Genomic DNA, 21,959 nt, shown 5'->3' on the forward strand with positions numbered 1-21,959 from the left:
AACAATAGTAGGAGATTTCAACTTCCCCAATATTAATTGGGATAGGCAAAGTGTGAAAGGCTTAGAGGGGACGGAATTCTTAAAAGTACATCCAGGAGAGCTTTTTAAGTCAACACGTAGAAAGTCCTCAAGAGAGGGGCAGTACTTGACCTAGTTTTAGGGAATGAGGTCGGGCAGGTGGTAAAACTATCAGTGGGGGAGCATTTCAGTGACCATAATGCAGTAAGATTTAGGATAGTTATGGAACAGGACAAAGACGAACTGGAAATAAAGGTTCTAATTTGGGGGAAAGGCTGATTTTAATAGGATAAGACAGGATCGGGCCAAAGCAGACTGGGAGCAGCTACTAGTAGGAAAATCCGCATCAGAAAAGTGGGGATCTTTCAAAAAGAGAGAGAGCACAGGGCCAACATGTTCCTGCAAAGGTAAAGGGTGGGACCAATGATTCCAGAGATATCAAGGGATCTACAGGATTGGATAAGAAAAAAAAGAGGCTTATGGCGGATACTGAGGGCTCAAACAGTGGATGCCCTACAGGAGCATAGAAAGAGCAGGTGCTTAAAAAAGAAATTAAGACAGCGGAGAGAGGGCATGAAAAAACAACAGAGGGCAAAGTAAAGGAAAATCCCAAGGTGCTTTTTAAGTGCATTAACAGGAGGAGAGCTTCATTAGGGACCAAAGTGGCAATGTGTGTGTGGAGCCGGAAGACGTAGGTGAGGTTTTAAATGCATTTTTGGTGTCTGCGTTTACTCTGGAGAAGGACGAAGTAGCTATAGAAAGCAGGGAAGGGAATTGTGATATAATTGAACATATAATTGTACATTGGGAGGGAGTGGGGTATTAACCGTTTTAAAGGGCCTAAAAGTGGATAAATCCCTGGGCCTAGATGAGATGCATCTCAGGCTGCTACATGAGGCAAAGGAGGACATTGCAGGGGTTCTGACACCAGATTTCAAATGCTCTCTGGCCACAGGAGAGGTACACACAGTAAGAGTTTCAACAACACCAGATTAAAGTCCAACAGGTTTATTTGGTAGCAAAATTTGTTACCAAATGAACCTGTTGGGACTTTAACCTGGTGTTGTTAAAACTCTTACTGTGTTCACCCCGGTCCAACGCTGGCATCGCCACATCACAGGAGAGGTGCCAGAAGACTGGAAGACAGCTAATGCAGTACCATTATTCAAGGACAGAAACAAGAGGTACTTGCAGGCCAGTGAGTCGAACATCAGTGGTAGGGAAAATATTCTGAGGGACAGAATTAATCTCCACTTGGAGAGGCAAGGATTAACCAAAGGACAGTGGTTAGCACTGTTGCCTCACAGTACCAAGGACTGGGTTCAATTCTGGTCTTGGGTTTCTGTCTGTGTGGAGTTTGCACATTCTCCCCATGTCGTGCCTTACGAGCCTGGTTGAGTTCTTTGAAAATGTGACCAAACACATTGACGAAGGAAGAGCGGTGGATGTGGTCTATATGGACTTCAGCAAGGCGTTCGATAAGGTCCCCCATGCAAGACTTCTTGAGAAAGTGAGAGGGCATGGGATCCAAGGGGCTGTTGCCTTGTGGATCCAGAACTGGCTTGCCTGCAGAAGGCAGAGAGTGGCTGTGGAGGGGTCTTTCTCTGAATGGAGGTCAGTGACCAGTGGAGTGCCCCAGGGATCTGTTCTGGGACCCTTGCTGTTTGTCATTTTCATAAATGACCTGGATGAGGAAGTGGAGGGATGGGTTGGTAAGTTTGCTGACGACACCAAGGTAGGTGGTGTTGTGGATAGTTTGGAGGGATGTCAGAAGTTGCAGCGAGACATAGATAGAATGCAAGACTGGGCGGAGAAGTGGCAGATGGACTTCAACCCGGATAAGTGTGTGGTGATCCATTTTGGCAGATCCAATGGGATGAAGCAGCAGTATAATATGAAGGGTACCATTCTTAGCAGTGTAGAGGATCAGAAGGACCTTGGGGTCCGGGTCCATAGGACTCTTAAATCGGCCTCGCAGGTGGAGGATGCGGTCAAGAAGGCGTACGGCGTACTAGCCTTCATTAATCGAGGGATTGAGTTTAGGAGTCGGGAGATAATGCTGCAGCTTTATAGGACCCTGGTTAGACCCCACTTGGAGTACTGCGCGCAGTTCTGGTCACCTCATTACAGGAAAGATGTTGAAGCCATTGAAAGGGTGCAGAGGAGATTTACAAGGATGTTGCCTGGATTGGGGGGCATGCCTTATGAGGATAGGTTGAGGGAGCTTGGTCTCTTCTCCCTGGAGAGACGAAGGATGAGAGGTGACCTGATAGAGGTTTACAAGATGTTGAGAGGTCTGGATAGGGTAGACTCTCAGAGGCTATTTCCAAGGGCTGAAATGGTTGCTACGAGAGGACACAGGTTTAAGGTGCTGGGGGGTAGGTACAGAGGAGATGTCAGGGGTAAGTTTTTCACTCAGAGGGTGGTGGGTGAGTGGAATCGGCTGACATCGGTGGTGGTGGAGGCAAACTCGTTGGGGTCTTTTAAGAGACTTCTGGATGAGTACATGGGATTTAATGGGATTGAGGGCTATAGATAGGCCTAGAGGTAGGGATATGATCAGCGCAACTTGTGGGCCGAAGGGCCTGTTTGTGCTGTGGCTTTCTATGTTCTATGTCTGCGTGGGTTTCCTCCGGGTACTCCCGTTTCCTCCCACAGTCCAAATTCGTGCAGGTTAGGTGGATTGACCATGCTAAATGGCCCCTTAGTGTCCAAAGGTGTGTAGGTTAGGGAGATTGGCCAAGGTAAATGAATGGTGTTACTTGGAAAGGGCAGGGGGGGATGCTCTTTCAGAGAGTCAGTGCAGGCACGATGGGCCGAATGGCCTCCTCCTGCGCTTAGAACATAAGATCTGATCCTTGACTATGCTCATCACACCCAGAATTTGTGCATTAAGCGAAAACTGAAAATGTGCTAAATTATCAGAAGTAAATACATTCACAGCCTCTTAAAAAGATACTGAGGGGTTCTGCAATTCATCCAGTTCCACAAAACCTAACTGAAGGGTAATGGTGAAACCAGAGGACAGGTATTAGGGCAGCTGATGTTGATCGGGAAGCCAGGTCAGGGCACCAGAATTAAGCCAGTATCAACAACTTGTCTAAAGTTGGCAATAAAAGCAACATTTGTTCGATTTCAGTCAAATCCAAAAAGGAGCTGTCATTGATTTGAAAATCAATGTAAAAATGAGTAACCGCAGAAAATAGGATTCAGCATATTTATCGTATGAACAGATGAGTTGTTTTGACCAGAAAGGTCAATTGACAATTTTGGCTAATTGCGTTCTCTTAGAATTCGATAAGGGTAGAATTAGATTTGGTGTTAATGTCTTTGAGTACTCTGGGGCACCATCATGGATCACAGACCTTCATACCGGTATCTTGAATAAAATATCAGGAGAATATCTGGCATACCGACAACCATACTTCACGGTTCGGGGTGGGGAAGCAAAATTATACTTGTGAAAGAACACCTAAATCTAGAAATATTTCACCACTGGGATCAGAATTATTCCCCTTTAACCCAGGGGTTGGAAACAGTTCAACAGACTTGAAATAGTTATTTTAAAAACTCTGAAATTGGCATTTTTGTTGAATGGATTAAATCCCCTTAGTGCACCTTGCACTATTAAGAGCTAGCATTAGTTGTTTTTAAAAGACCAAAATTCTAGCCACTTCTAATTTTAAGCAAAAAATAATAACTTTTCCACACAATGATTTTTCTTACTAATATTGAGAAAAGATTTCAGTCCTTAAGTTGCAGACTAAACATAGAAAATAGAAGCAGAAATAGGCCATTCGGCCCTTCGATCCTGCTCCGCCATTCATTTTGATCACGGCTGATCATCGAATTCAATATTCTGATCCCTCCTTCCCCCCATATCCCTTGATCCCTTTGGCCCCAGAACTATATTTAATTTCTTCCTGAGATCAGACAACGTTTTGGCCTTAACTACTTTCTGTGGTAGTGAATTCTATACATTCACGACCCTCTGGGTGAAGAAATTTATCCTCACTTCAGTTCTAAAAGTTTTACCCCTTATCCTCAAACTATGCCCTCTAGTTCTGGACCCCCCTACCATTGGGAACATTCTTTCTGAATCTACCCTGTCTAACACTGTTAGAATTTTAAAAGTTTCTATGAGATCCCCTCTCACTCTTCTAAACTCCAGTGAATATAATCCTAACCGACTTAGTCTCTCCTCATATGGCAGATCTGTCATCCCTTGGTAAACCTTCGCTGTACTTACTCTATAGCATGGACCACCTTCCTCAGATAAGGACACCAAAACTGCACACAATACTCCAGGTACTACAAACCTAAGACTCCGGGAGCGTGGTCGCATTGAAGGAGGCCTGCGCTTCTCATCATTGGCAATGGCATCTGTACTGCAGAAATGCTTGGAAAGAAAGTGCAGCTCATCTGGAGTTGGCTGGTATGGCAATTGGTGCAGCTTTTCCTGAGATGAACATGACGACTAGAAAAAGAAAACACAGGGAGAACATCACAATTCAATTTATAGATTCCCTTCGCTATCAAAGGACACTGGGTATGAAGAAAGGTGCCAGAAATTATGGTGTAAACACTACAGACACGGTAGCACAGTGGTCAGCACTGCTGCTTCACAGGGACCCAGGTTCGATTCCCGGCTTGGGTCACTATCTGCACAGAGTCCGCATGTTCTCCCCACGTCTGCGTGGGTTTCCTCCGGGTGCTCTAGTTTCCTCTCACTGTCCGAAATACGTGCTGGTTAGGTGCATTGGCCATGCTAAATTCTCCCTTAGTGCATCCGAACAGGCGCCAGAGTGTGGCGACTAGGGAGTTTTCACAGAAACTTCATTGCAGTGTTAATGTAAGCCTACTTGTGACACTAATAAAGAAACTTAAAACTATACAGGACCAATAAAGATTAAAGGGCAGTATCTTCAATTAACAGAACGTCAAACTAAAAGAAAATATAAAATAGTGCTAATTTTAGTAATTTAGTAACACAACACTTGAGTATTCCTGAAAAAGAGACAAGCGGTCAAAACTTTATGTTTTGCACTCATCAGAGCAGATGGCAAGATTTGCAACAGTAAAGGGAACAACAATTTATACTGCATGAGAAAACCTGACTGAGCATGCTGATTGAATGCTGAGAGTTCACTTGCCAACCAAGCACCTCACATTTTAATTTCTGAGGCTAGTTTTTTTTAAAATCATAAGCTATTACAGATGCTTTCCAAAATAATTTCAGAGCAGAGAAGGAGGCAACAAGCAATATTTCCCAGATTAACACGAGAACTTCCAAGGAGTCAGGGAAAAGTTTTTTGCTTTAGAACATTCCATCTAACTAGTACCATAATTATACATGATTAGCTTGCAGTCACCAGCTCCTTGCCCAGAATAAATGAGAATTACTTCACTATTCAAATGAGTGGACTGGGCAATTATCCTAACAGGCTTGGAAGCATAAGCTGCAGCTTATATGCTTTTGATACATTTCCAATGACCCAAGAACTAGCTTCTCAACATCTAATCTCTTCACTCCAGCTTGAACCTTGCCAACATTTCCCTGTCTCATTTCCCCATCCAATCCAAATTAATTTTCAGGATGGTTCTGCTGTAGAAACAGATAGAAATTAGAAAATGATTTTGAAAATAAAGTCATTTTATTCACTGTGTGGGGTTTTGAGCACCTAAAAATTGCTAAATCCTTTATCTGATTGAATCCCTGATTCACTTGGCTTCTTAAAGCATTGAAAGCGGCAAATATGGAAGCGCACATCACTCCAGCGTATCAGAAAAACCTATCGCCAAGCCCTTGGAAGACTCGGTGCTACTTTAGCTTGCGTGCAAGGAATAGGTTCAGCTTTTGGCAAATTAAGGCATGAAATCATTGTTGGTCGCCGTCTGCTCACAATTGAGCTTGTAGCTGCCACTGCCAGAGATAAGGCAGCTCACGTAGACGAAGTGAAAAGGAACTTACGGACACTGTGGAGCTTGGAGTATTTGTGCCATAGCCGGATGACGGGAGGGAAGCCAAAGACCATCGACGCCCATCACTCCTGAAAAAATTTTAAAACGTTACTTCATTATCAGCCCTAAAGACGGCTTAACCTCAGGCATCTACAATGACAAAGGTTTCAATTTGTCCTCGTCATTTCTTTACTTAACACACGAGATGCACGAATTTATACTACAACCATTGTGGAGGTGAAAAGTTGTTCCCCTTCACACTGACCATGTAGCTACAGCATAAGCTTGGAGTCTAAATTAACCCATAAGGGAGGGAGGGAGGTTAGTAATGTCATACATCAAAATCTAGACTGCATTATTTTCTGAGCTGGAATCGCCTACATAAAAGTTAAGCAGCACAAATGGCGATAAAGCCAAAAGCATTTATGATACAACATAGAACGTTAGGAAATATAAAGAAAAAAAAACTTTTAAGAATGATTTCCTCAGAGAATAAGGCCTAGATTTTGCTGTAGAAGGTCTTGTTTAAGTTTTTACACGTTCGTGTGGCAGGTTGCTGAAAGCAGGAGCTGATAATGCTGCGGCGAGAGAAACTAGCCATCTGGGATTTGATGGAAAAGGGCAAGCAGCCACAGTAAACGTCCTCAAGTAATCAGACTGAGAGACTGAGAAACGCACAGTACAGGGATTGAGAGTGGGTGATCTCAATGTCAAATCAGGTACAGAGAAAGAAATAGAGAGAGAGAGGAAAAAGATTGGATTAAGAGAGAGAAAAGTTTTTTAAAAAATTAATTTGAACATTTTACATTTTTAAAATCTCAAACGACAATTAAGATCTGAAGGAATGAGACTTCACAAGCGTAACAGTTAAGTTTGACTGGCAGTAATTAACACCTACCACTTGATAAAAAAATAATTAAACTTTAAATTTAATTGAAAAGGGCGGTTAACACTGCTGCCTCACAGTGCCAGGGACCCGAGTTCGATTCCCGATTTGGGTCACTGTCTTTGTGGAGTTTGCACGTTCACCCCGTGTCTGTGTGGGTTTCCTCCGGGTGCTCCGGTTTTCTCCCACAGTCCAAAGGTGTGTGGTTAGGTGGATTGGCCATGCTAAATTGTCCCTTGTTGTCGGGGGGACTAGCTAGGATAAATGCATGGGGATAGGGCCTGGGTGGGATTGTGCAGACTCAATGGGCCAAATGGCCTCCTTCTGCACTGTCGGGATTCTATGAAATGATTCAACTTTCTGTTTCATGTTTACTGCACAAATACATCAACCTCTCACTATTCCAAACACATCAATGGAAAGGCACACAGCAAAGCTAATGATGGGGTGGCCCAACTCTGACAGCAACTTCTGCTTATTTACAAATTTACATTTAACAGCACACCTACTCCCTGCCTGAAGCTGCTGTACCCTTTGTACATAAATAAAGACAAGCAGTGTTAGCCTCATTGCCATTTCGAAAGCAGAATCTGGCCCCGTGTCTGAAGCTGCACGGGTAATCGGTGCAAATTTTTAAAATCTGAATGGTCTGAAAGTAAAGGCAGAACAACACCTGGCTCCCAAGCAGATGGTGATGGGTTCACATCTCAGAACTCCTCATCACTCATCCAGCAGCTACTGTCAGAAGATGTTACAGTCAGGCCTGGGCTAGGTGAATGGCAGGGTACGAGAAGACTAAGCTTGGGGGAAGCAGCATGACTGATGCACAGGACGGCAAGAAGAATAAAAAGGGGAAGAATGGACAAAGACTATTAAGTTGTTGAAAAACATTCATAGCTTTAAGAACCAGAAACCTGACATTTCTTCCTCCACATCCAAAGTCTTGACTTTTTCTCTTTACACTTTGTGCAAAGGGTTCTATTCTCAGATTTACTTCCGACTTCCTCCCCAGACAGAAGCTTCACAGAGCTTTTAATGACTTTTCTCAAATGAATAAACACCTGCTTCATATATGAAAAAGCAAACATTCCCAGAGGAGAGAAAATGAAGACGAACAGATAGAAAAGTTTATTTATGAAATACATGTAGCTTCCAACTTCAGTGGCAAAATCTCAAGTTATGTGGGTTCATTTCGGAAAACAAAAATGAAATGCTGAGTGACATAAAACATGTGCTTTAACCCCTTACTGTCCCCTGTTCCTGCAGGATTTCTCCGTCTCTCTCTCTCTCCCTGCAGGATTTCTCCCTCTCCCTGCAGGATTTCTCCGTCTCTCTCCCTCTCCCTGCAGGATTTCTCCCTCTCCCTGCTGGATTTCCCTCTCTCCCCCCTCTCCCTGCAGGATTTCTCCCTCTCCCTGCATGATTTCTCTCTCTCTCTTCCTCCCTGCAGGATTTCTCCGTCTCTCCCCTTCTCCCTGCTGGATTTCTCCCTCTCTCTGCAGGATTTCTCTCTCTCCCCCCTCTCCCTGCAGGATTTCTCTCTCTCCCCCTCTCTCCCTGCAGGATTTCCCTGTCTCCCCCTCTCCCTGCAGGATTTCTCTCTCTTCCCCCTCTCCCTGCAGGATTTCCCCCTCTCCCTGCAGGATTTCTCCCTCTTCCCCCCTCTCCCTGCAGGATTTCTCTCTCTTCCCCCTCTCCCTGCAGGATTTCCCCCTCTCCCTGCAGGATTTCTCCCTCTCCCCCCTCTCCCAGCAGGATTTCTCCCTCTCCCTGCAGGATTTCCCCCTCTCCCTGCAGGATTTCCCTCTCTCCCTGCAGGATTTCCCTCTCTCCCTGCAGGATTTCCCTCTCTCCCCCTCTCCCTGCAGGATTTCCCCCTCTCCCTGCAGGATTTCTCCCTCTTCCCCCCTCTCCCTGCAGGATTTCCCCCTCTCCCTGCAAGATTTCTCTCTCTCCCCCTCTCTCCCTGGAGGATTTCCCCCTCTCCCTGCAGGATTACCCCCTCTCCCTGCAGGATTTCCCCCTCTCCCTGCAGGATTTCCCCCTCTCCCCCCTCTCCCTGCAGGATTTCTCTCTCTCCCCCTCTCTCCCTGCAGGATTTCCCTCTCTCCCCCTCTCCCTACAGGATTTCCCCCTCTCCCTGCAGGATTTCTCTCTCTCCCCCTCTCTCCCTGCAGGATTTCCCCTTCTCCCACTCTCCCTGCAGGATTTCCCCCTCTCCCTGCAGGATATCTCCCTCTTCCCCCCTCTCCCTGCAGGATTTCCCCCTCTCCCTGCAAGATTTCTCTCTCTCCCCCCTCTCTCCCTGCAGGATTTCCCTCTCTCCGCCTCTCCCTGCAGGATTTCCCCCACTCCCTGCAGGATTTCTCTCTCTCCCTGCAGGATTTCCCTCTCTCCCCCTCTCTCCCTGCAGGATTTCCCCCTCTCCCCCCTCTCCCTGCAGGATTTCTCTCTCTCTCCCCCCTCTCCCTGCAGGATTTCCCCCTCTCCCTGCAGGATTTCTCTCTCTCTCCCCCCTCCCCCTGCAGGATTTCTCTCTCTCTCCCCCCTCTCCCTGCAGGATTTCCTCCTCTCCCTGCAGGATTTCCCTCTCTCCCCCTCTCCCTGCAGGATTTCCCCCTCTCCCCCCTCTCCCTGCAGGATTTCCCCCTCTCCCTGCAGGATTTCTCTCTCTCAAATACAAGTGAATCCACAGATGTTAAGTTTCACAGCAAAAATAAAAACAGGAAAAAGACAAAGGTTATGACAAAACAGACAAAAATTGCTTTTGTGTGTGAGTAGCATGTTGCGAGTAGTTTCATGCCCGTGCTAATTACCTGTCGGTTCTGTGGCCATGACTGAACGATATCACAGGATAGTTTAGAGGCAGAAAAACAAAGGTAAAAAAAATTGTACACTTTTAAGACATTCGATCTTGATATAATGAGCGGCAAAATCAGAATAACTTGAGGCAGTAAACTCTTTTCCAGTAAATACTCTTCCTGCAAAACTCCAAAAAGGCCTCCGAATCCAATATACTGTCAGGCTCAAGTTGTTCAAATTTTGAGTTTCATACAGATCAGTTAATCGCTCATAAAATGGCATCACAGTATAACGAATCAATCAAACTCCAACAATGACAAGGCATTCATTACTTATACCAATGGTCGTTAAAGTAAACTTAAAACATCCTTCCATAAACTGGGGCTGATCAGTGTGTGGAGTATGAAATGTGAAATGCCAGTGTTGGTGTAGGTGTTGGTCATTATGAAATGTGAAAAACACAGTAATTCAAATTAAATGAGTGTCACGTGTTTTATTTAATGAACGAATTCTACAAGGATATCTTTAACCACATCAAATTCTTTGGGCCGTGGCTTCCTCAGTGTGATAATCTGCGGCAGATACATGTACCGACTTACCCACGCTCAGATTCCAAAAAGTGCCTGCCTTGCCCAACCTGCCTGACTCAGGCCGAGTGAGACATAAGAAGCGAATGGGGAAGTGTAAAAGGAGCGGTCCAAAGATGTGAAGGTTAGGTGAATTGGCCATGCTAAATTGCCCCTTAGTGTCCCACGACATGTAGGTTAGATGGATGAGCCATGATAAATGTATGGGGTTACAGGGATAGGCGGGGGGGGGGTGGGTCTGCACTGTAGGGATTCTATGATCTACAAGATGCACTGCAGAAACTCAGCAAGGCTCCTTCGGCAACACCTTCCACACCCATGACTCTGACCATCTAGAAGGCCAAGGGCAGCAGACATGGGAACACCACAACGTGAAGGATTCCCCTCCAAGCTGCATACCAGCCGGAATTTTACCTTCCCGCCCGCCACGGGAATTGGAGCGAGCGAGGGGTGGGTCAAGGAAAGATCCGTAGACCTCAGGTGGGATTTTACAGTTTCGAGATGAGCAATGCCACAAAATCCCGCCCTCTATCTGGACTTTGGAATTATATTGCTGTTCCTTCGCTGTCACTGGGTCAAAATCCTGGGACTCGAGGGCAATTAGAGATGGGCAACCAATGCTGGCCTAGCCAGGGAAGCCCACATTCCATAAGATGCATTTTTAAAAAACCATACAGTTTGCTATGTTTGGGTGTGTCTTAAATATTCTTGGTAACGTGGTTAATATTGCCTACTTGATCCTGTGCACCAATTCAGAAGGTGTTGAAAATATACATTGGAGGTGAAAAATAGAGGTTGCTTTCTATTGAGAGTATAGCATTCTTAGTGGAAAAGAGACATCGAGTATAGGCCTAAATATGATTTTTGGCGATGGAAAAATGGGGTCACCTTATTCTCCGGGTTGATTTCTACGCCACAATTCGCGGTGAAAGAAAACTCTACTGTGCTTTTAGGTATTGATTACAAATCTAATCACCTGTGGTGGCCAAAATTGATTTTTATAATTAGAATAAAAGCTATCCAAAAACGTGTGTTTAATACACTTCTTAAAGATATTAAAATGTTTTGATGGCACGCAGCATTGATTTCTAAGGTATCACTTGTTTGCTAAGATTTTATATCTACTCACCTTCGAGCGAAGGAAAAATGAGCTGAGGCACTCGGAGAGAAATTTCTTGGGCTGTCTTGAGGGCTGTTTCCTGCTAAAGAGATGAATGTCTTTTGATCAGTGTATATAGCCATTAGAAATGCTCTTAAAATAGCAACTGCTTTTCATTGTAAATTTAAGACCCTAAGCAGATCCCACGCACCCCGGACATTCTCTCTTCCACCTTCTTCCGTTGGGAAAAAGATACAAAAGTCTGAGGTCACGTACCAACCGACTCAAGGACAGCTTCTTCCCTGCTGCCATCAGACTTTTGAATGGATCAACCTCGCATTAAATTGGTCTTTCTCTACATCCTAGCTATGACTGTAACACAACATTCAGCACCCTCTCCTTTTCTTCTCTATGGACAGTATATGCTTTGTCTGTATAGCGCGCAAGAAACAATACTTTTCACTGTATACTAATACATGTGACAATAATAAATCAAATCAAATAACATCTTAATCTTGGACACAGCTTTTTAAAGGTTTCATTCAGAAAAAGGTACATATTTTGTGATGCCATTGTATAATTTTATCACAATACTTATTGGAGAAAATGCTAGCTCTTTGGCCACTTTGGAGTTGTTAGTTTCTTCTACACATTACACAAATATTATATAATTTGATGATAATGGGGGTGGCCTGCCAAGAAGATGTATAAATAATACCTGCTGTTCAGTTGGATCAGGCTGATACAAGTGCCTGTTTCTTTATCTCGTCCCATTTATTATTTTTCTCCTCCCACTGTCAAAGTATCGATAGATGTTCCCTACATTAAATGTAAGCACATTGCAAGCTATCCTCAATGGATCCCTTCCACTGCGCTGAATACGTGCCAGCCTTCTGATGTGGAAAGACTGAGGCTCGTGAAGACAGCTGCTGGAAAGTACTATCTAGAGGCTGGTTATGTGAAAATGCACTCAGGTATCCAGACATTGCTGCCGTCCTTGATTAGCTTACAGCAAGGTAAGTTATCGTTGCTGAAGCTTCACATCTCCAACTGTATCACCAGTGCCCAAAGGGGATCATTTTAAGCGCTCATCTGGCGAGCAGGAAAATGAGTTTAATACAATCCCACACGTTTTGGTAAATCGTGCCATTTACTAGCTTTCAGAATCTTGACATCATAGAATCCCACAGTACGGAAGGGGGCCATTCAGCCCATCACATCTACACTGACAACAATCCCACCCAGGGCATATCCCCGCAACCCCCCCCCCCCCCCCCCCCCCCCGTATCTGCTAATCCCCCTGACATTAAGGGTCAATTTAGCATGGCCCATCAACCTAACTCGCACGCACATCTTTGAAGTGTGGGAGGAAACTATATCTTATGGAAACCGAAGCACCCGGAGGAAACCCACGCAAACACGGAGAAAACATGCAAACTCCACACAGTCACCCAAGTCCGGAATTGAACCTGGGTCCCTGGCTTTGTCAGGCAGCACTGCTAACCACTGTGCCATCGTGCCGCCCCCTAATATATATCAGTAAGAGTTCAAACCTGTGTGTTTGGGGAAATGCCATTGCGCATTCTGTGTACTGTGGCTTGCCATAGTCATGTGACCTGAGTCATCAGGCCTCTGACGCATACCTTTGTGAGTAAAGTGATCGAGGGCAGAAGCCATTTTACCCACCACGCGGAACATGTTGCCAGGAGGGTGTAGCTAGTATTCTAATCCTCCAGGATGAGACCGGAGCTTCCGGGAATTAATCGCCTGGACGCTGCCGTCTGCAGCCCTGGACAAAAATTATCGGGACTTTTCTTTTCCTTCCTCTTCTTTGAACATTTTTCTTTACCAGATAGAAATAGCGAAAGTTGCAGGTGAGGTAAAGGCATTTCGTCTGACTGACAAAGCATCCTCCAAACGGATCTAGAGTCTTTTTGCTTTCCAGTTGGCATATAGGAAGGCAGTGCAGCTCAAGGATGGATATGTTGGCCAGCTAGTGGTTGGAGCATGGAGCAAGCCATGTGATGAAACCTTCAGGAATACACTTAATTACAGTTGGCAACTAATGTGTTGCTGAAATCGAGTGGATTTTGACAGCTGGAAGAGTGCCAGCTGCTGTAAGAAACAGCAGAGATTAATAAAAGCTTCAGTCTGCAACTTTGTATAGGACTGGGTGAGTCAGGATGACTTAGAATATTCCAGTACCAGCTCTTATGGAGATGAAAGCAGATATAAAATAAATTGGAAACTCTTCCATTTTCAATTGCAGAATTATGAAATTGTCATCAAGTTAGACAAAAAACTTGAACAAATAAGAATAGCATCTACACCGCCAGTCCTGGGGTAAGTGTGCTACAAGCTGTATTGCATCCTGGACCTTGCTGAGGAACAGAAAAGCCAACCTTGTAAAATCTTGGTGGCCTTGAAGACCTGCTCTGAACCCTCTACTAATGTCATTTATGAACGCTGTGTGTTCAACACTAGAGTTCAGCCAGACGGGGAGAATATTGATCGATACATGTGACTGCACTGAAACATCTAGGTGAATCTTTTGAGTTTGAGCAATTGAAGGATGATCTGATCAGAAATGATGTGGAGATCCCGACGTTGGACTGGGGTGGGCACAGTAGGAAGTCTCACAACACCAGGTTAAAGTCCAACAGGTTTATTTGGAATTACGAGCTTTCGGAGCATTGCTCCTTCATCAGGTGATCAAGGAGCAGTGCTTTGAAAGCTCGTGATTCCAAATAAGCCAGTTGGACTTTAACCTGGTGTGGAGAGACTTCTTATTGATCAGAAACAGAATTGCCTCAGGAACAAGAAATCCCACCATGACTCAATTCACTCTGCTGAGTGAGAAGAAACCTACTCTGAAGAAAGCTATCAAAATCTGCAGAGACTCTGAAGTGTTTAATCATCAGTGGAACAGTATTGATGGGAGAACTAATTAGACTTTACACTCTGCAGTTCAAACTTTGCAAGCACAAGACAATAAAGGAAAGGAAGAAAAATTTATTCCGGGTGCTCCAGTTTCCTTCCACAGTCCAAAGACGTGCAGGTTAGGTGGACTGGCCATGCTAAATTGCTCCTTAGTGTCAGGGAGCCCAGCAGGGTAAATATGCTGAGTTACTGGGATAGGGCCTGAGTGGGATTGTCGTCGGTGCAGACTTGATGGGCCGAATGACCTCCTTCTGCACTGTAGGGATTCTATGATTCTATTCTATGATATCTATCCTATCTGAGCCATTTAACATTTTTAAAACTTTAATCAGACTATGCAACTTTCTACATATAGGAAATACAAGCCAAATTTATGTAATCTGTCCTCATGGGTGGCACGGTGGCACAGTGGTTAGCACTGCTGCCTCAGCGCCAGGGACCCGGGTTCGATTCCCGGCTTGGGTCACCGTCTGTGCGGAGTCTGCACGTTCTCTCCGTGTCTGCGTGGGTTTCCTCCCGGTGCTCCTGTTTCCTCCCACAGTCCGAAAAACGTGCTGGTTAGGTGCATTGTCCATACTAAATTCTCCCTCAGTGTACCCGGACAGACACCGGAGTGTGGCGATTAGGAGATTTTCACAGTAAGTTCATTGTAGTGTTAATGTAAGCCTACTTGTGACACTAATAAAATAAACTTAAATTCATACCTTAGCTTGCCTAAGCCCCAGTATCATTCCGGTGAATCTGAAAAGCACCCCCTCCAAAGCCAATACATCCTTCTGACACACCAGCCAGTGAGGGGGGAACGGAACTGGTGGTGAGTGAACGCAGCAATAATAATAATTACAGCAACATTAAATTGTTGGTTTGGTGTGTATGTATCTTCAATTGTGAAGTATTTGAGAGCTAACTTAACCACTGTAATAAGCAGAGATGAAAACAGCAATTACCTCAGAGATCGATAAACATGCTGAGCAACTGCTGTTTTTGTTGGCAATAGTTACGCAATTAAACAGACTTTTATTGCAGCTTCAAGTCTAATTAAAAGATGAGATGCTGCTTGCAAAGAAAATATTTTCCTTCTCCAGAGTTTGGTTTGCTTTGTTACCTTTGCAGTTTTGAAAGCAAGACAGTACGTGCAAAATAAAATAGACCAACTCAAATTGGTTGAAATGTTCAAATAAACGTAACTTGCATCCCGATAGTCAGCATGTTCTACACACTGGACATGTCCAGCCTTCCTCTGTTAATAATTTCTCAGGTAATTTTTGAAAGGGTCTACGTGGAATCCTTTGATCTTTGACTAATTTCCGAGGACTGAGGTCAGAACTAGAGACGTGAAATTTAATTTTCTAGAAGCCCCCTGCAATACATGTTGATGGTTCTTTTTGCCACCACCGATTGCATTTCAAACATTCTGGATTCTTCTATAATCCTTTCAAGAAATAGAATTATCCTGAAAGTTTTTGTAGCTGTTTTAAATATGAAAATAAAGCAGTTTTTATGAGTGAATATTGGAAGTTGTGCAGTGGATTAAAGGATGGCCCATTGGAACAGCATGCATCATAGAATCATAAAATCCCTACAGTGCAGGAAGGCAGGCAGTTCGACCTATCAAGTCTCCGACAGAGCATCCCACCCAGGCCCTATCCCCGTAGTTCCATATATTTACCCCATTAATCCCCCTAACCAGACATGTTGGGGCACAAAGGGCAACTTAGCATGACCGATCCACCTAACCTGCACATCTTTGGATAGTGGGAGGAAACCAGAGCACCCGGAGGAAACTCACACAGACACAGGGAGAATGTGCAGACTTCACACAGATGGTCACCCAAGGCCGGAATTGAACCCGGGTCCCTGGCGCGGTGAGGCAGCAATGCTAACCACTGTGCCACCGTGCCATTCGGCAATAAAGGGATGAGGCAAAACAAGATAAATAAGCCTCCAGAATGGTGTCTGGCTTGAATAAACCAGACAATGTTTCTCTGATTTATTTAGTACATGTGCTGAGTGTACAATCTTGGGAGATGTTTCCGTGCATGCAATAAAAATTTATTACAAATCTAGGGTTGGTTTGTTTCAAATTCAGTCAAATGGAGGGAGGGTGGTTAGATTATAAGTGCCAAGAATAAAGCTGCGGTTACTAAAACAACAGTCTACATTTAATCGATCATGAACAGGTACCAACATAAAATTTCATCGACCTTCATAAATTGAGTGAAAACATTCAGTTTTCATCCTGTCTGACTAGCACTATAACTGGCAGTAGTTTAAATAATATAGTACCCAAGGGATGCACTGTGTTCTCACTCACAGAGGTACAAGAAACTGAACAGTAGTCTCCATACCTCAAAGAAAATGTATTTATGCTGACTAATCCAGTTTGATTTGATTTATTATTGTCACATGTATTAACATATAGTGAAAAGTATTGTTTCTTGCGCGCTATACAGACAAAACATACCGTTCATAGAGAAGCAAGCGAGAGAGTGCAGAATGTAGTGTTACAGTCATAGCTAGGATGTAGAGAAAGATCAACTTAATGCAAGGCAAGTCCATTCAAAAGTCTGACAGCAGCAGGGAAGAAGCTATTCGAGTTTGTTGGTACGTGACCTCAGACTTTTGTATCCGTTTCCCGACAGAAGAAGGTGGAAGAGAGAATGTCCGGGGTACGTGGGGTCCTTAATTATGCTGGCTACTTTGCCGAGGCAGCGGAAAGTGTAGAGAGTCAATGGATGGGAGGCTGGTTTGCGTGATGGATTGGGCTACATTCATGACCTTTGGCAGTTCCTTGCAGTCTTGGGCAGAGCAGGAGCCATACCAAGCTGTGATACAACCAGAAAGAATGCTTTCTATGGTGCATCTGTAAATGTTGGAGAGAGTCGTAGCTGACATGCCAAATTTCCTTAGTCTTCTGAGAAAGTAGAGGCGTTGGTGGGCCTTCTTAACTATTGTGTCGGCATGGGGGGGACCAGGACAGGTTGTTGATGATCTGGACACCTAAAAACTTGAAGTTCAGAATTGGGGATGATCGTTAATGCTTGCACAATGTTTAGTTCCAGCCACAACTGATAATGAAGCAGTCTGAGCCCACATACAGAAAGACTTAAGCCAGGATTTTACGGTCCCACTGTGGCGTGTGTTTCCCTGGCAGATACGGCGCACCATATAAGCCTCCATTCAGTTCGGCAGGATCGTAATATTTCACCAGGTGGGAGGGGCCACAAAATCCTGGCCCTGGACAACATTCAGGCTTGGGCTGGCAAGGTGGCGAGTAACCTTTGTGCCACAGAAGTGCCAGGCAATGACCATCTCCGACAAGATAAAATCTAAGCACATCCCATTGATATTCAATGGCATGATAATCACCAAATCCCCCACTATCAAATGGGAATCCTGGGGGTTCCCATTTCCCAGAAACTGAAAACAATGATAATGGGTTAAAGATAAGAAAAACCTGGTGAAGTTAAGACTTTTCACTAGGGCCGAAAAGTTTAGGTCTGACTTGAATTAAAATGTCAAGATTATGAAGGATTGTAATGTGGTAAATAAATGGTAATGGATGTTTCCATTGGTCACTACGTCTACTCTATGTGGTCATTTACATCTCTCAGATTTACATAAACATAAGAACATAAGAACTAAGAGCAGGAGTTGGTTATCTGGCCCCTCGAGCCTACTCCGCCATTCAATAAGATCATGGTTAATCTTTTCATGGACTCAGCTCCACTTACCCACCCGCTCGCCATAACCCTTAATTCCGTTACTGTTCAAAAATCTATCTTTGCCTTAAAAACATTCAATGAGGTCGCCTCAACTGCTTCATCGAGCAGGGAATTTCACAGATTCACAACCCTTTGTGTGAAGAAGTTCCTCCTCAACTCAGTCCTAAATCTGCTTCCCCTTATTTTGAGGCTATGCCCCCCTAGTTCTAGTTTCACCCGCCAGTAGAAACAACTTCCCTGCTTCTATCTTATCTATTCCCTTCATAATTTTCTATGTTCCTATAAGATCTCCCCTCATTCTTCTGAATTCCAATGAGTATAGTACGGCTGAAAATTATTCTCTGCAGAAACCAGCACACTAATGTGCAAGCAAAAATAATGCCGAATGATTTTACTGATATGAGTATTTTCCTCAATGTTCATAGCAGTTGCGCACTCCTGGTGTGGGACGATAGTCTTGAGAGACTTATACTTGAGTTCATATTGAGCATCCATCAATAAATATGGAAATGGATATTTAAACGGAAGATTCTTCCAGATAATTTTCAGTCCATATGGGCAGGCTTCACTTCATGCCAAAGCCCCACTGTTACTGGATATCACTGGCTGCGATGTAGCTTAGTCTCAGAATGGGTTAGCATGCAGTAATTAGCTTGGATGTTCCTGCTGTGATTGAGTAGGTTGATGTGCCAGTCATGCATTTAGCAGGTAATGAACTATGGTAGCAGGTAATGAACTATGCGACCTCAAGGGAGAGATAATACAGCAAACACTTAACTCGCTTCTTTAATTTTTAAAAATTAAACAGTCTTTGTGATTTCAAACTGAGTTCCCAAATTAAAGACAGAATGTCATATTTCAACACTACTACAGAATTTTGATAAATCGAAAGTCATTTGATTTCAGTTCAGCTGACAATAGCAGACTGCATGCCAGAAAAATGTTTAAGTTTACTTATTAGTGTCACAAGTAGGCTTACAGTAATAATGCAATGAAGTTACTGTGAAAATAATATTCACCAGAAACTTTTCTGTCAACTGTTATGTAATAGTATTTTAAAACTTCACTTTAAAGAATCCCTAAATCCATGACAAACAAGGGAATTGACAAAGGGAGTCAAAGGGGTTATGGGGGGTAGACAGGAAAGTGGAGTTGAGGCCCCAGTCAGATCAACCACCATCTTATCAAATGGCAGAGCAGGCTTGAGGGGCCGAATGGCCTAGTCCTGCTCCTGATTTGAATGTTCGGATGAAACACAGATCGAGTTACTCGTACACCTTACTCATTGGTTATTCATTACTCACCCCGGACATTCTCTCTTCCACCTTCTTCCGACGGGAAGGCGATACAAAAGTCTGAGGTCACGTACTAACCGACTCAAGAACAGCTTCTTCCCTGCTACCATCAGACTTTTGAATGGACCTACCTCACACTAAGTTGATCTTTCTCTACACCCTAGCTATGACTGCAACACTATTTTCTGCCTTCCTTCTCTATGTACGGTACACCTGGTCTATGCAAGAAACAATACTTTTCACTGTATACCAATACATGTATACATGTATAATACATCAAATCAAATAGAATCATCTCTCTAAATGTATAATCTGAATTGTCGAATAAACAACATAAACTGCACAATTTGTATTAGGTACACAAGCATCAACTTTGCTACAAAACATAATTAATTTCATTACAGCTATTCACCTTTCAATCTCTCTAAATTGGTGCCATTAAGATAGCCATTAATGAAAGATATGTATCCTGTGATGGGAAACATTAATCCACCTGCGCACTGATGAAAAACTATTAGGAAAATGTTTTTTTTAATGAAAAATATACATAACCTTCAAATTTATCTGTGTGTTCAGCAGATTTAATGTGTCCCGTTACCATTAACTGATAGTTGCACTGTAGCTCCTGCTCCAAAACCAGTAGGTGCTGACAACATTAATTAATCAAAGTACAGTCCTGGAGTTAGCCACAGTGTTGAATTGTTGCAGATCATTAGTGTTGCTATTCAGACACAAAGCCCCCCAAACGATATCCGACGGCTTTTTTTGTTGAGGATACTAAAATGAAATCAAAGTATTTAAAGGTGGAATAGCTGTTCATGTAGAATTGTAGGTGCTGCAATTCCAGCTCCACCAACAAATCAAATACTACCACTTCAGTTCTCCATGCCACTCCCACTCTGACCTCTTGGTCAACCGAGGCCCAGTTGGTATCACTGTTGCCAGAGTCATGCAATTGTTGGCTCAAGCTTGACCCTCCAGCACAGCACTGAGGAGCTGCTGCACTGTCTTTTGGATGAGGCATTAATCTGGTGACCATGACAACCATCGCTGATTGTTGGAAGGAAATCAGTCCTCCTTACCCGGTCTGGCCGACATGTGACTCCAGGACCCACAGCAATGTAGTTTGCTCTTTCTTAACTGCCCTCTGAAATGGTCTAGCAATCCACTCAAGTTCAGTTAGGGATGGGCAACAAAATGCTGGCCTTGCCAGCAATACCCGTGTCATAGAACCATAGAAAATTACAGCTCAGAAACAGGCCTTTTGGCCCTTCCTGTCTGTGCCGAACCATTTTATGCCTAGTCCCACTGACCTGCACTTGGACCATATCCCTCCACACCCCTCTCATCCATGAACCCGTCCAAGTTTTTCTTAAATGTTAAAAGTGACCCCGCATTTACCACTTTATCCGGCAGCTCATTCCACACTCCCACCACTCTCTGCGTGAAGAAGCCCCCCCTAATATTCCCTTTAAACTTTTCTCCTTTCACCCTTAACCCATGCCCTCTGGTTTTTTTCTCCCCTCGCCTCAGCGGAAAAAGCCTGCTTGCATTCACTCTATCTATACCCATCAAAATCTTATACACCTCTATCAAATCTCCCCTCAATCTTCTACGCTCCAGGGAATAAAGTCCCAACCTATTCAATCTCTCTCTGTAACTCAGCTTCTCAAGTCCCGGCAACATCCTTGTGAACCTTCTCTGCACTCTTTCAATCTTATTTACATCCTTCCTGTAACGAGGTGACCAAAACTGTACACAATACTCCAAATTCGGCCTCACCAATGCCTTATATAACCTTACCATAACACTCCAACTTTTATACTCGATACTCCGATTTATAAAGGCCAATGTACCAAAGGCACTCTTTAAGAAAGAAAAAAGGAAAAAACAAATGTAAGAAAAGGAAAAATAGGAATGGGGTAGACCATTCAGCCCTTGAGCCTAGTCTGCCGGCCTTACATAACCCTCGACTCCCTGGTAAATCAAAAATCCAACTCAGCCTTGAATGCATTCAATGACTCAACCTCCACTGCTCGCTGGGATAGTGAGTTACAGATCCGCTGAGAGAAGAACCTCTTCACCTCCGTCTTAAATGGGAGACCCCTTCTTTTTAAACTTTGCCCCCTGTTCTAGATTCCTCCACAAGGGGAAACATTCTTTCAGCAGCTACACTGTCAGACCCTCCCCCCCTCAGAATCTAATGTGTTTGGATAAGATGACCTCTCATTGTTCGACAGAAAAACAGAAATTGCTGAAAACTTCAGCAGGTCTGACAGCATCTCTGGAGAGAGAATAGAGCCAACATTTGGAGTCAGGGCTAAGTGGAAGGAAAATCAGGCAAGATTTATACTATGAGGGTGGAGTGGGAGGCTGTATTCGGACAAAGGAAATGTAAATGATGATGAAGGCAGCTGAGAAAGGTGCTAAAACTGTCCATCAAGTGATCAGAATGTGTGAATGGCAAAACAGAGGTGCAGATTGTTAAGGGACTGCCTGAAGAACGTGGCAGTTGCCCTGAAAAGGAGGGAGGGGTAGGTGATTGGGGGCAAGATGGACAGCGAGAATGGAGAAGTGGAAAAATGGAAGTGAGAATGAAGGGTGAAAGAAATGGATGAATGAGATGAAAAGAAGAAATGAAATAAA

At 44.0% G+C, this 21,959-nt stretch overlaps 1 protein-coding gene across 19 annotated transcripts in view; it reads right to left on the bottom strand.

Moving 5' to 3' along the window:
- The window catches only part of LOC144495111 (microtubule-associated serine/threonine-protein kinase 4-like), a 462,554-nt gene that overhangs the window by 83,399 nt on the left and 357,196 nt on the right, over positions 1-21,959 (bottom strand). For 8 of the 19 annotated variants that reach the window (XM_078215008.1, XM_078215013.1, XM_078215017.1 and 5 more), the window contains 4 exons: positions 11,384-11,456; positions 9,682-9,702; positions 5,990-6,068; positions 4,338-4,495 (listed from right to left, as the gene is read on the bottom strand). In XM_078215008.1, coding sequence (XP_078071134.1) covers positions 4,338-4,495; positions 5,990-6,068; positions 9,682-9,702; positions 11,384-11,456 — 331 coding nt within the window. The remainder of the gene's footprint in view (positions 1-4,337; positions 4,496-5,989; positions 6,069-9,681; positions 9,703-11,383; positions 11,457-21,959) is intronic. The other 11 variants (XM_078215009.1, XM_078215015.1, XM_078215018.1 and 8 more) reach the window with 3 other exon arrangements.

Source organism: Mustelus asterias, chromosome 6, assembly GCF_964213995.1.
Source record: "Mustelus asterias chromosome 6, sMusAst1.hap1.1, whole genome shotgun sequence".
Taxonomy (NCBI): Eukaryota; Metazoa; Chordata; class Chondrichthyes; order Carcharhiniformes; family Triakidae; genus Mustelus; species Mustelus asterias.